Below are 15,000 nucleotides of genomic sequence, written 5' to 3'. Positions count from 1 at the left end.
CTAAGATACCTTGGCCTGGTCGGGCTCTATCTTACCAAACATTTGGGAATTAGAATTACTGTGCTGCGATTCCTGCTCCCGAGACTGCAAGAAACATTAGTTGCACAGGTAATGCCCCAGCCACTAGCACTCACATCAGTTTGAAAAATATAAGCCACTAGTGGATGATCAATGTAACGAAACGCGTGGGGGACATTCTCAACCCACATTTATAACTCAGTGCCCTAGCTGAGCAAAATAAAGACACGAGGGCATCATAATCCCCAGTATTATGGGCCACGGCTAGAAATTTATCCCGTCTAAATAACGGTAATGTCATTTCCCAAATTGGACCCCTGGTAGTGATAGACAATACCTTTCTGATAATCTGAACAACAAAGCGAATAGTAAACTCCTTCTCACTGAAAGCTTCGAAACACAAGAGTTTCAGCTTTATCGGATAGTTACACCCTCATCAAGTCAGAATCTAGAGTGAGAACCAAGAAAGTGATTCCCTTTCGATTGTGGGGGTCAAAACAGTTTTAATGATAATTGAACTGACTTTCACATAGCGTGAAAGCAACCAAGAACATCCTTTCCCTGCAATATAAACCAACTACCAGAGAAGCAACTCACTTAAAGTCCCTTATGCCTAAGGACCGCCAGGGGATGTTCCATAACCTTGGTGAAAATTCCCAGGGAACAGAAGTCAAACTCGTGAGTAAGGACTTACATTCATAGAGCTGCTCTAGAAAGGAAACTGAAAGAATTTCCTGTGGTTTAAGGCAACGAGACAAGCATAATAGGCGAGTTCTAAAAACTAAGAAGGCCAAATAAGCTCCCCACGGGGTAGGCAAAATAAGGACTGCGTTGACTGCATCCAACTTAAAATGCCGAAAGCTAACAGCTGCATTGTAGGTCTCAAAATGAAACATCAGTACGGGCCATCCACCCAAGTTGGTAAAATAGGCAAAGCGTTCCCCGAGTTCATGCAGTGATCTTGGATCACACAAAGTTCCTCTAGCTTGAGAAAACGTCCTAGACATAACAAAGTACTGATGAACATTAAAGATGCTTTCGCTCAGAAGGAGCTAACAATGTGACTTGTGTGGATCAAAACCTTTACACAATAGGCTTAACCAGGGATTTCATTCCACTGAGATACTACGTTCACACATTAGTATGAATACCTTGCCATTCTTTGGTGTGCAGTCGCATTTCATTATTGTCACACTTTGTTCCTGGTGGATTACCTACAGACATAATTTTACAGCAATCTCTGACATCATTTCCAATGACTTTAGGATCCTTGACAGCAGTGACAAGAAACAACTGGCTGCTACGGTACCGCACTTCTGTCCCCTGAGAGTCAAATCGCTTAATAAGGGTACCTCCTTCCCTCGATTATCTCGATTAACTTCGTCAGCCTAACAGGCATAACTAGTATCAAATTGATAGGCAGCGTCAGTCGACAAAACTGCCGTTACTATGTTTAAGATCGGCCAAAAGGCGGTTTGATTCAATGAAGCCTGTTCAACAATTATAGAGGAAAGCAGACCACTCTCTGGCTGGTCTTTAGGCTTTTAAGTGCCCACAATGGAGTCATTTGCCTCGATCATGATCTAACAGAAGCTAAAAGCAGGCTACTGCAGGCTCTGCTAACGTAGATGCATCGTTCAGATCATTTAATGCAGTTTAACCTTGAGCTGTTTGATAGGCTTTGCCAGACATTTTCTCATTAAGCACTGATTTGGATACCACAGCTCTCACTGCTCAGCTACCAAGGTTTGCCTCATGGCGACCAGATCCCAGGTCTGCTTTTAGGGATGCCTAAGGAGGTCACAGCCACATGAATATTGTTATACACTCTCTCCTAATCAGGATTGCACACCGCTCTTTGGCTGGCCTTCAGGCTGTAAAGCGCCTCCACTAGATAACAACATGAATGGTGAACGCCTCAACAACGTTATTCTAGGTGAACTTGTGATAAATGTGACTATAAAATAGATCACTTCTCCTTTGAAATGTACCGTACAATGGTATTCGTACGGTTCAAGCTGGCAAACAGGCGCTACGTGGTACTAATGCGAATGCCTACACGAGGTCATTCTAGGTGAATTTTCCATAAACGTGACTATTATATAGTTCACTTCACCTTTCATACGTATTTTACAAACTCAAATAAGAGAATTTCCGTCCAACGACAAAATAGCAACGTCAGAGGAGGCCTCGAAGGCTAAATACCACAACTGGAGGCGAAGAGTTTCCAAAATGGCGGACACACGTGTTCACCAATTCGGTATCAAAGAACGCCATAACAAGGTCATTCTAGACTAAATAGAAACAAGTAACTCGTACAAAACTCGATTCACCTCCAGCAAAGAAAAGTAAAGGGAAAAAGGAAAAAACACTTACCTGTGACAGCGGAAAAAAAGCAAACTTTTTGACAGAACACGAAGCGATTAAAAACACATCAACTCCCTTCAAGCAGTTACGGTTCAATGATTGTGACGTCACTCCCGGCAGACTAGGTTCGTTCTTCATGTCAGTACCGGAGGTTACGGTTTATGAGATAGAATTAGGGAAACAAAAACTACTAATAGGTCGGTCGGTCCCAATCCGATAGAGGTAAGTTCTTTGACAACAATAGGGCAAAATTGATAAATCAGCAACTTCCCATGGCCGGTAGGTAAACGAAAAAACGAATCTTGCCACATAGAAGATTAAGTAGTGCCTTTGACTGGTGTTGCGTGAGACTGCTTATTTCACAAGAATTAACTTTACCCAGATCAATGTTCTCAACCTTTTCAAAAACTTCTTTCCAGGGAGAAACGACAACCATGAACAATGAAACGCGGGCACCTATTTAGTCAGCAATTTCTAGCAAAGCGCATGCGTTCTCGGCTGAAACCGGTACAACTGGTTTCTAACCGGACTGACTCCTTTAATTCTTTGAATGAGCGGCAAATCAAAGAAAATGGAGGCGGCTGGCAGAGTCTTCTTCCTCTTCCCGACTTATCTAGGAAGATCGAAGAGACTCTGCTCGCAGGGTACGAAGTATGGCGCTTTTTTACAATCAAAATTCACTTGTGTATTTTGCATGCTTAATACCGTATTGGAGGTCTTAGCATATTTCCCTGGAAACAAACCAATATTAGAGGGGTTCAAAGTCTAAATAAAAACACTTTGATGGACAGGTGAAGAGAAAAATATAAAAAAGTGGGGGGGGAGGGGGGAGTATTGGGAAAGGCTGAGGGGATGAGATGCAAATGTGATTGACCGTTTGGGAAAAGCAGCAAAGCCCACACATGTACGCATTGCGTAGCTATTTTTTGCAAATGATTTCTGCAGGAATCATTTTCGGAGAGCTGCTTGGAAAATGAGTTCAAAGGGTGGATGGCGCCATCGTACACATTAGTAGCTATCCAGTGGATAGATGGCACTTCGTGGAATGTATATAAATTAAAGGGCCTGTACACTTGTGTGAGATTTCAACGGTAGACAGAATTGAAACCAAAGGCACCTACAGTAGTTTTTTGAGAAACCAAAGGCACCCGAAATTTTTACGCGAGAATATCAGACTTTTGTGTTGCGACGGCGTCGAATGAAAGTTAAATGTCTGTCGTGCAAGGCCTTGTTTGCAATCCTACATTGATTTCCACACCGTCGTCACTGTATGAAGGCACAAGAGTTAGGACGCTTTCAATTTGACTCTACAATGCTTTCAAATCAAGACACTTCGCGGATGATTTCTACTCCCACAGAAGAATGCGTGGGATTATCATGCAAGTGTTCCTTCAAATTCGTGTATTTTCTTTGCAAACTGACGGGTCTGACCGGCCAGTACTGGCAAAAAAAAGATCCCTTAGACAACAAATCACAGTGGGCTTGTGACGGCATAAAAAATGTCTAAAAGGTTTTCTGCATACCTGTGCTTCTGGTATCGTCATCTGCGAATGAAAACATATAATTAACATTTATAGTTTTATTTCAAAGTTCTATAAGAAAAAAAAAACCACAGCACGGAAGATATGGGGGAATTTGAGGATGTTCTGGATAACTGAAAGAGGCAAGCTTATTTTGCTTGGGCTTCTTTTTTAATGATATACACAGCACCACAAATAGGTGGTTTTCACGTTACGTCATCGCCGCCATGTTGGTGGACGAAAACAAATGGTCTCTCATTAGCTCCTTTTGTTCGTCCACCAGCAATTGCATATTGCAGCATTGTCATATGTGTCACTAGAGATTGGTTGCAAACTACCTATACGCGTTTGTGCACAACTTCAGGCCAACAATTGCAATTTTAATCTCGCTTATTTCTCTCCGTTAAGTAACGAATCGACTTACGGCCGATGCTTGACATTTTCTTAAATTTTCTCGCAAAGAGGTAATTTCAGTCTGTCCTTTGCCCGTAAGACGACGTTGTCCGACAAATGCAGTTTTTTTGTTTTTGTTTATGTTTCGAAGAAACTAGAAACGGAGTGCCTCTTTCGATCAGTTATTTCTGATAAATAAGTGAATCTTAAGCGGGAGTCACAAAGCCGGCATTTTGAGACATTGAAAATAGTCATTGCGTTTGTTTGTCGCGTTCAAAAAGTCAGAGAAAACAATGACCTGGAAGGTCTCTTGTTTCTTAACTCTGCCCTGACAAGTTAATGATCAAGGCAGTTATTCCCTGTAAGAGAAAGCGCACGTGATTTTTAACCAATCATAGCCACTCTAGTCACGCTTGACCGCTAATTTAGCTTGAAAGAGAGGTTTAGAGGACAAAGATAAAGGACAGTGGATGATATGTAAATATTCTTCACATCTATTCCAATGTGTTTCTAGTGTTTTTGTCCTCGCTGCCTCACTATCAAATTGAATATTTGATATTTCGAAAATGGCCTATTTTGACTACACTGCGAGTAAATGTCCCGAGAACAATAGGTATTCTGTGCGAGGTAATGTTAGGCATTGAAAATGATCAGAGACTCAAAACGCACCACTTTTTCTTCATTCTCATTACCCGTCTGACTGACATATTTTATTGCAATTTCCGCACCCATAACTCCTAGGGTATACCTTTATCAGCTCCTTTCATAGAACCCAATTTTTGTGATACATATGACTTATTCCAGTTTGTTCAGTAGTTGCCAAATCGTAGAACAGTAATGTTTGCATAGCTCCTGCAACAATGTTGAGGACACATAGGCGCGTTACGCAGCAAGGTTTCAGTGGAGATGAATGCATTGCGTGCCAAGTACCAACATTGTTCAGAGTTATTGGATACTTTTGAACACCACTGTCAACACCGTCCTACAATGTTTGGCAAACATTGCTGAAATCTGCTGCTGGCACAGCTAACAGCATTCAACAACCTTCTTTCAGTACTGGAACAAAAATGTTGGAAATTGTTGGATCCTTCTCCAGACCACAGGGAGGCGCGGTGGCCTCATGGTTAGTGTGCTCGACACCGGATCGAGTGGGCTGGGTTCGGGGCCTGGCCGGGGACGTTGTGTTGTGTTCTTGGGCAAGACACTTTACTCTCACGGTGCCTCTCTCCACCCAGGTGTATAAATGGGTACCGGCGTAATGCTGGGGGTAACCCTGCGATGGACTAGCATCCCATCCAGGGGGGAGTATAAATACTCCTAGTCGCTTCATGCTACAGAAACCGGAGATAAGCGCCGGCCCGATGAGCCTTCTGGCTCGTAAGCAGAGACTTTTTTTTCTCCAGACCACAGCTGTGATAATGAACTCACGTACCTGGTAGTGAACTGAACTGATAGCATTCTGGTCCTTCCCCTCCACTGGCAACGGGGTAAGTCGAGCAATTTATCATGTCATGATCAAAACCTGGCAATGTTATTGCTTCTTGCCTGACAAGGTCCATCTCTCTTGCGCACAGAACGTCAAGCACATGGTTGCAGCTCCTACGACAAATCCCTCGCTTTCGAGGCTTTTCTAGAGTGGTATCACATGGTGGAAAATGATAACGACAGTACAAATCTATCAATAGTGGAGCGCACTTTTGCCCAATTGTAAGGAACCTATAGTAAAACTGCAATGCATTTATTTGGTTTTCGCCATGAGCTATTGTCCTTTGATCACCAAATACATACAAGCTTGTGATTATGTCTTTGCAGAATCCGTCTAGTGTGTATTTGTAGAAGATGCAAGAGTTGTTTCTTGCAAACTCGCTTACGGCAGGTACCGCTTGAATGCACCTACAGAAAGAAGAGGTTCTAGTATTAAAATAACATTATCGACCCTCCCAAAGTTATGATTTAGGAACTCCACAGACGAGGCAAGTTGTTATCGACTACATTTTAGTTGTCGATAACAAAAAACTAATCAAGTTTTCGCAACTACAAATAGCTAAAAAATCCGACAAGACGGCGACGACAAAGTTTGTCATCGCCAACTAAAGTAGTAATTATTAAGTCTTTGACGTCATTTTCTCCTCGATCCAGCTCCCTCAAGATTTTAAAGTTAGCAATGGCGGACCATTAAACAGGAAAATTTCATTTAAAATAAATAAGTGTCTTTTTGAAATCAAGGCTTAAAACTTCGATCGATCAGCGACTGTTTAGTTAACATAGTTTTAAAATCCAAAGAGAAATAAAAATTGTCTTTTGGTCATAGTAGCACTAGTAGCACTACTTACACGACTTGCATCAGAATCATAGTTACAATAACCTTTTCTCCTGTCTTGGAAAAAGGTAAATTTTTGTCATCCATGTTGAGAATTGAAAAGAGTATCAACAACTTGGATTAGAAATAACCAAGATAAACAAAAAACAATTCCTGTTCATACGAGTCGTGTGTTCACTTACCTTGAACTGTTGTTCATGTTTACGCTTGTTTCATTGGTCGCAAACACTGAAAAAAAAAACGTTAAATTTGAAGTCAACACAAGCGCAGCTTAGAATTATCCGCAAGGAAAAAAAAAGATACCGGTGCCAGAATTGATTAATGATCTAACACTAACTAAGGACTAATCCTAATGGATTTTGGAATAAAGAGATATATCATTCTTTGACGTCTCGGGCGTTAGCCCTTCAAGAGAGCGATGATCGCGAAACGTTTGTGTTTTTAATCATTACTGCTGGGGTGCTACACCAGGGTGTACTCCAGCTGCACATCTTGTTTGATTCTACCTCGATTTGTTCTTTGCCTCTGTATAAATTCAATGCGAAATAAGCCGCGAGAATGGCAGATTATCAGCGTGGCTCTTGTGAGGTTTGCAAGATTGATTGGAGTTAATAATTCATGCAGGCGACAAAAGGGAATGTGAAGTTCAATCCACCGACAAGTTTTGGCGGCTTCACTTCAAAAATGAGCCACAGGATCTGCATTATTGGAGATTTATGTGGACGATGACATAGTTTGTGGTTTGCGCAAACAATTGCAATTACCTTCAAGGATTAAAGTAGCAAACATATATGCTATGAGCGGGATTCTTCGGGATAAATATTCTTCCTTGTTTACAGGGCACATAGTGGCTTATCTTGTCAATCTATAAAAAAGCAACTGTCTTTTTAAACAAAAATTGTAACATATATTTAACCGATGTATTCTAAGGAGGCCGGTGATACTAAGTCGAATCTGCCTCAGCACTCATTCTTGTCTAGTGTTGAAATTTCCGTGCGTGCAGGTTCTTCCTTTTCTTTGCACAACTTAGGGAGACCACATAATATTTTGCACCATTCGTTCTTTAGCACACAACAAAGAAGATGCTGCACTAAAGAAGTGTAGGGAAAACACGAAACGTAGTGGAGTGTTTTCGTTACATTTTGAGTGCTCTATCCCCTTCTTAAAAAATGCTTTACAAAAGAACAGATCACAGACGAGGCTTCTTTACTTGTTTGTAATAAAGAATTTCTTAATTTCCTGAAGCATTCGGCTAATACTCTATTTTCCAAATCCTGCGAGTGGAGTCAGCAGTTCATCTGTACTCTCCTAAAGCAGGATAAAATCGACCAATCACAATTCTTGTTAGAATTTTTTAAAAGGACTTTCGGTGCAAATGGTAAGAGCCCCATATCAACGGGAATTCCCTTCGCTAGTCTTTTCGAATTGTGTAGATTCTTTAACGACTCACGCAATATATGTTTCCCCGAACACACATCACTAGTGATGTGTGTTTTTAAGGTGGGACTACACTCTATACACAGCGGGTTGTCAAAATTTCATCTGCTAATTGAATGAATTTAATATTGTGTATTATATATGTTTCCATAATTTGATTAGAGGTTGAACAGAGGGTATAACCAACATATTATCAAAGACAGGAAATCATTTTTTTCTTTTGTATTCCTCAAGTATTCTTATGACGTAAAGAAGACCACCTGACCGTAAACATGAGACCTGCAGTGTACATTCATTGAAACACACGTTCCTCAAGACACGTCACTCGTAGGACGCTATGTTTTTTTTCAATTCTTAAGTATCACTGTTTGTGTTTACTCGAATTGTCTGCACATGAAATTTTCTGTTCAGGTTACAGAACTTAGCATTTAAATAATTATTTAGCCTGTCCGTTGTAATCACACGTTGGATGCCAGAGGATTTTTTTTTCAAGGAAGGAGAAGGCGCTCAGCGATTCGAAATGAACAGTCGAGGACGTATTTTTTTTGTCCTCACAGATTTAAGGTACCACTGTACCCCAAATGAAATGACCATTATTTGTTGGCGCTGCTTTGTGGGCCGACGTTTGACGCAGACCCCAATAAATTAGATATTTTGTGAAAGCTTAGGAAATGTAGATTACGAAGATTTCATTATTAAAAAAAAAATCAACGTTTTCCGAATACATCGCCTGATTTCCGAAAGTACAAAGGTTTTCCAACCAAGTTCGTTTCCGGTAAGATTTGGGCGAGAGAACGCATTCAGTAAATGCTGCTATGTCTTCTCGACACCTTTCTCTAAAAAACAGTGTCGGAGAACTTCGATTACTTGTCTGGTTTGTTTCTGATACGCATTTAAACGTTGAGAGTCGATCAAATACGCATTCCCGTCACATAAGTACTCATAAGTATCGAACGATGCAAAAACACCTGACATGGTCTGTGTGTGAACGCTTTTTAATTTATATGTTTATTTTCCGCCTCGTTAGTTTTGTAGAGGTTTTTCTGTAGTTTATTGTACTCTTTTGGTAGTTTTTTCTTGGTGTTGCCTTTGTGTTAGTCTCGCAATTAGTTGGCATTGTTTTCGCGTAACACTTGTAAATTTTTGTCCCACTAGTTTTCCTATAAATTGTACCTTAAGTTTAATTCAAATTTGGGGGAGGTTGCAGGTTTGGGTGTGTACTGCGAGATGTTGAGTTAACTTAGTGCCTTTTCCTCAATAAAACCGTCTAGAACTGGGTCAATTTCAAGTTGTAAATAGTTAACGTGTGTACAGAGTTTACGGAATTTTTTTCTTTTTTAGTATGTTGAGTCGTTGTTTTGTAACGTAAGTCGCACACTGTGTTTTCGAGAACGGCCGAGTAAATCATTTGAAGTTTATGTCCGTACCCGTGTTCAGACATTTGAGTGCGTATAGCGCGCGGCTATACAGTATGCAATCGATTTCAACATCGATTCAACATGTTTCAACACGTTTGAAAGGGGGAGGAGGGGGAGAGGGCAAATGGTTTTTCAACATCGCTGTTCAACAAAATCGAACGGATGTTGAAGAAACTGTTGAAGCCGTTTTCTCGGGCCTTAAGACACATTCATTTAATGATTTGGATGCGGTTAGGCCGGGTTTAAATCTCACTCGCTTGCGTCTGGTTGTATTTTTCCGCGCTTTGGAAACAGTCAACTGCATGGCCAAAATCACAACCGACAAAAGGCAACCATGCTATTTCATGCGTCTGTTCTGTTATTGATCATGAATCTCGTTACAACATTGTCAAAATAGCTGTGGATCCACGAGGCAATAGCCGAGTTATTGCAATAACAAAAAGGTAGAGGGGTCAAAAATTAAGTCAAAACATGAGAAGAACACGAGACAAAAATGCGAGAAATCTGACGCAAGCAATGTCACGTCATCCTCGCATAAATTATAAATTTATGTGTCTGTCAATAAAAATTAACCAATGAGCTAGCGAGAAATTTGCAGTCATTGTGAATTTCTGTTTGAATTGTTACTTTCGGGTTTATATATTAGCCCATTCACTCATAATTAAGACGGCCCCCATTGACGAGTAAAATCGCCGGTCTGGTATTAGACAGAGTAAAATCTGTAATTATCATTCCCAGGAGGGAAAGGGTTATTAAAACCTTTTTTTAGCTCATTGCCTTTCCGTCATGAAGAAAAAAATTACATTCCCATTTATCAAAGAAGAAATATTGAATCCATATCCAAGAATTTGATGATAATGAAGATCTGAGAGGAGCAACGGCTTTCCATTTCCTTGAGCCACAGTCATCATGCAAATTATAGCAATTCTATAACTTGAATAACAAATTATCAACGCATGAGGTCAGTCGCACGGGATATCAGGAGTGTTTACTGATGAGAAATATGGAAAGCTAATTACCAGTGCGTCCTTGTGTAATGACGACTGATATCAACTTTAGTAAACTAAGACAGCACTGAATGTGATAAATCATTGGCCGTTTTTATAATAGAGTCGAATTATCCGTCTAAACAAACTATCTTTCGGTGCGCGTCTTGAACGATGCGTCTCTAGTATAAAAAAACGGCCATGTAATGCCCTGTGAAAAGAAGTGAGCGAATTTTTAATAGGGCCGGGTCTCCCTTTAAGCACTGATACAACTAAAGCCCATATAGCGTTTTTTTCTCTTTAACTCCGCACTGAGCTGTATGTCGAGACAGTTTCATAATTGCCCGTCAGATTAGGTAAAAATTAACTCATCAATCAGTGTTACAACAGAAATTACCTCTTAAACTTCAAGCTACAGGAATGTTACCAAGGTTTTGTTTTCGTTTCACTTCTTGTCGCCTTTTTTTCGCGTTCGCGGTTGTTTTCCGCTTAGATTGTTCTAACAGCAGAATACCCTGCCACTCGAACAAAGTTCTGCGTAGCTGGCAATGCGGTACGCAGAGACTAATAAATTTAACTTGAAGTATGAAATTTATTCAAGTACCAATCAATTGTGATCAGTAATCGAGTACTATTTTCTTCACACGAACTCGTGAAAAGTGTAGTTAACCGAACCGTAAAATGAAAGCTAAAATGGTAAAAGAGAGTTTAAGCCTAATCACTGAAACGAGCACTTAGGCTAAATCAGTAAACGAGTACTGTTCTTCACACGATAGGGGGTAAGCCGATTGTTCGATTCACAACTCGAACCAGACATGACAGTATAAGGAACTTCCTTTGTCGCTGAAACGGCTAAAAATATGGGGAAATCGTTTCTGCTTGAGTGGGAGCACCTAAGATCTATTTATACCCCGATCTGCAAATTCTATTTCGTCTCATTATTGCCAATGTTACACACAAAAATCACAAGGATAAATTAAATTTTGTTTTTTCCCTCCCCTAGGTTTAACTCGTATTTCCGTAACAGATATGACGGGCTACTCTCCTTGCATTGGTGTCATCTTATATGTATGTTTGTATGTTAAACGGTAAATTCATCAGTTACAAAACGTTCAGTTCAGTTTATTTAGCCACAATACATTACCAAGTTTAGTATATAAAAAAGAAATTATCACATGGCAATTCAATTCTTAGGGAGCCCAGAAGAAACCATGGGGCTTATAGGACCTGGGCCTCCTCGTTAGATAAAAGAATACAAATCAGAAAGAGCTTACATGGATAGATGGACTAAAGAGATTGCTTAATTAAATTACCATTACACATAACACGATATTTTCCTTATTTTACACTAGTAACAAGAACAAGAAGGGAAAGACATCAGAATCTGATTAATAACATGACAAGAGATACGCTTCAATCTTAGACTGAAAAGAATATAATGAATGAGCATTTCGAAAGTCAGAGCATAACGTATTGAAGAAGACTGGGCCTTGGTAAATGATGGAACATTTCCTTATATTAGTACGGCAAAATGGTATATATAATCGGCTAGAACCACGAGTATTATAGTTATGAACCTGATTCGTACGTAAAAAAAAATTGCTAAAAGGAGGAAGTAAGTTATTATTATAAGAATACATAAGTTTACCTAGGTGCAAAGAATAAATATCTACAAACTTAAGGAATTTTAAATCTCTAAATAATGGATCAGTATGCGCATCAAAAGGCTTCTCATTAACAATACGCTTTTGTAGCAAAATAAGACGATTAAGCTTAGTAGGGTATGTTGTACCCCAAACTATAATACAATATTGAAAATAAGGGTAAAGTAACGAATAATACAACGTTTTCAAGTCAAGCTTAGTGAGACAAGGACTTGATCTACCAATAATACCAATAGATTTAGAAATTTTGCAAGCAATATGTGAGATATGTGGCTTCCATGAAAGGTTTTCATCCAAAATAACTCCGAGAAAAGTAACTTCCTTAACGCGGGTCATCTTGTGACCATTAATTTAACGTAAGAACTAAATGCAATCTAATATTTCAAAAACAATAAAACAAACTAAAACATAAAAACTGCTTTACATGAATGCCATTTGTTTAACCCTGACCATAGTTATGCCCTGACATTTTGGAATTCAACCCAGGAGACTTTACTGAAAGCCAGAACCTCATGATAATTTCAGGACATATAAGATAAACGATAGACCGAGTAGATTCATCGTGTCTTTAAATTTTGACAGCAAATGAACAAAAACCAAGATCTTAAGTGACAGTTTTATTTCGGTATAAACTATACCATAATCAGACTGAAAATGCATTCAAAAATTAGGAGCTTAAATAGTAACAAGAGGTACACTCATGTAAACAGGCAATTGCCATCACTTAACAATGGATTAAAATCCAGCGGGGAACTCTGCCTGTTCTGTTAACTTATACCGAAATATAACTGTCACTTAAGATCTTGGTTTTTGTTCATTTGTTGTCAAAATTTAAAGACACGATAAATCTACTCGGTCCATCGTTTATCTTATAAGACTACTGACATGCGCGATTGATGGCAGTAGCCTGGGACTGGCGGCTTCGCCACTTGTTCGTCTAACGCCGCAGGGAACAACTGAAGAGCGAAAAAAACAATTGTGAAAGATTGAGATGGTGGAAAGATGATACACAACCGCGATAGAATTCTCAATCAGGAGCTCAAAGAAAGAAATGAAGCGTTCAATAACGCCAAAGACTGAACAGACGTAAAATAAAGGCAGGCAGAATCTCTGAGAAGTTTCGTCAACAGCTCAACTCGAAATTCATTCACAGACATAATTGTGTAGCACGGCCTTTCCTGATAGTCTGTCAGAATATACTTTAGTGTACTCAAGCCGTCCGTCTCAATCAAGGCACTGCTTTGTTCCAACTCTTTATACCTAAACGAGAAGAAAGAAATTATTGAACCCTTACATTTAATTTAAAGGAAACCACCATTAAAACCAGAAAAATAACTTTAAACCACGGAACATAATGTTTACAATAAAACTTGTTCGAACATTTTTCCAATGAAAGCGATTGTAATCTGAAAGAAGTAACCTTTAAAGACACGCCTTTGACATGTTTTGGTTTTCAGATTTCCTGGGCCCCGCCATGCATCTTGAATAGCTGTGACTAGTAGGGACGTTCTTTTAGCAACGACGACGGCTACCGCAGCGATAACGCCACAAAGCAAGAATATCATTGGTTAAGGAAGGAAAAATAATCGTTCTGCACGTGCAGCAAGCATTTGAGTGCATTTTTTTGCCGTAATCCACAAAACAACGAGAAATCAACAAATTTCACTGGTTTTGACGACGAAAACGTTTCTGTTTTTTTTAACGATAAACTGCTAGAGAATGGCACAATTTGGAGACTTAACTTTCTACTCTCATTATCTAAGGCGGCGATATTTTACTAAGTTCACACAAGCATCTGAGGCCGTTGAGGTTTGGAGCAAATGCCAGCTTAATTGATGTCGAACAAAATGTAGACTATGTGTAGCCTCTTATTTGTATGATTTCAGCATCGCGTCACCACGAAACCAGTTTCTGCGCCTTGTGTGTCAAGAGTAAAACCGAACTAGAAATGTTCGAGTATGGTAAAAATTAATTTTAATCACTTACGCTATTTGTTTGCAACTTCTGGTCAAATATCTTTACAAGCTCGCCAAACGAAGGACGTTGTAAGGGATCTTGCTTCCAACAAGACAGCATTATCTGATAGCTTAAAAAAAGAAATGTCAAGTTAGCATTAGACTTTGAGGGAGCTTCTGTTCCACAATCACAAAAGTAACTGGTATATTTACGTGTCATCTGAGCACCCTTCTGGTTGCTTCAGCCTTTGTCCGGATTTTAAGAATTCCAAAATCTCGAGGCCTTTCAAAGCCGAATAAGGCAATTTTCCTCAAAGAAAGAATAAAAAAAAAAACAAAATAGAAATAACAACAATGAGTACTGAAAACTACCACTACTCCAAAACCATGCACTGGTGACACAGGGTTGGGTTATTTGCACTTCTTGTGGAACAATATTTTGTTGGGTGGGGTGGGAAAGGCCGCTGGTAGAAGGCATTTGAGAAATAGACTACCTCGACGATACGGCGGCCACTTTGAATTATATTGTTGCAATAGCTATTAACTATTATTTATGGGATGGTTATGACTGGAAGGAATCGATACTCGAAATAAGGTGAGACGCTTCGTGATACATATAGAGATGTAACATTTGGGAATGTTACGTGTTAATATCTGAAAACCTTAGTGTTAACCCGCTTCGGCAGATAAACCACACTCTGTTAGGCAAAGAATAACTGCTGGGTAAGGTACTGATCTTAGTGATTAGGGTTAAGCGCTGACTCGAAATGGTTAGCTTTCATAAATTGTTCTTGAGACATTAACTTTAGTAAGAACGTTTGGTACTTTATGTACCGACAAAACTAACTCTCTCACTTTATTTTGGAGTATCCACTCTAGTCATAACCATTATGGGATGTTGAGGGGGAAAATACAATTAATT

General features: G+C 39.5%; 2 protein-coding genes across 7 annotated transcripts in view; both read right to left on the bottom strand.

The window, feature by feature from the left end:
- The window catches only part of LOC138002598 (inactive tyrosine-protein kinase transmembrane receptor ROR1-like), a 20,658-nt gene extending 9,723 nt beyond the window's left edge, over nt 1-10,935 (bottom strand). Inside the window, exons 1-5 of the mRNA XM_068848610.1 lie at nt 10,857-10,935; nt 7,383-7,483; nt 6,801-6,846; nt 5,731-6,191; nt 3,909-3,929 (exon numbers count right to left, since the gene is read on the bottom strand). Coding sequence (XP_068704711.1) covers nt 3,909-3,929; nt 5,731-6,191; nt 6,801-6,846; nt 7,383-7,464 — 610 coding nt within the window. The 5' untranslated portion in view covers nt 7,465-7,483; nt 10,857-10,935. The remainder of the gene's footprint in view (nt 1-3,908; nt 3,930-5,730; nt 6,192-6,800; nt 6,847-7,382; nt 7,484-10,856) is intronic.
- Nucleotides 10,936-11,575: 640 nt separating this feature from the next.
- LOC138003962 (uncharacterized) overlaps nt 11,576-15,000 on the bottom strand; it is a 48,362-nt gene continuing 44,937 nt past the window's right edge. For 3 of the 6 annotated variants that reach the window (XM_068850291.1, XM_068850293.1, XM_068850294.1), the window contains 3 exons: nt 14,292-14,388; nt 14,110-14,209; nt 11,576-13,383 (listed from right to left, as the gene is read on the bottom strand). In XM_068850291.1, the coding sequence (XP_068706392.1) occupies nt 13,378-13,383; nt 14,110-14,209; nt 14,292-14,388 (203 nt within the window). In that variant the 3' untranslated portion in view covers nt 11,576-13,377. Of the gene's footprint in view, nt 13,384-14,109; nt 14,210-14,291 lie in introns of those variants that run through there. The other 3 variants (XR_011123708.1, XR_011123710.1, XR_011123709.1) reach the window with 3 other exon arrangements.

The sequence above is a fragment of the Montipora foliosa genome, chromosome 5, assembly GCF_036669935.1.
Source record: "Montipora foliosa isolate CH-2021 chromosome 5, ASM3666993v2, whole genome shotgun sequence".
In the NCBI taxonomy this organism is placed as follows: domain Eukaryota; kingdom Metazoa; phylum Cnidaria; class Anthozoa; order Scleractinia; family Acroporidae; genus Montipora; species Montipora foliosa.
This window is presented reverse-complemented; position numbering and strand designations above follow the sequence as displayed.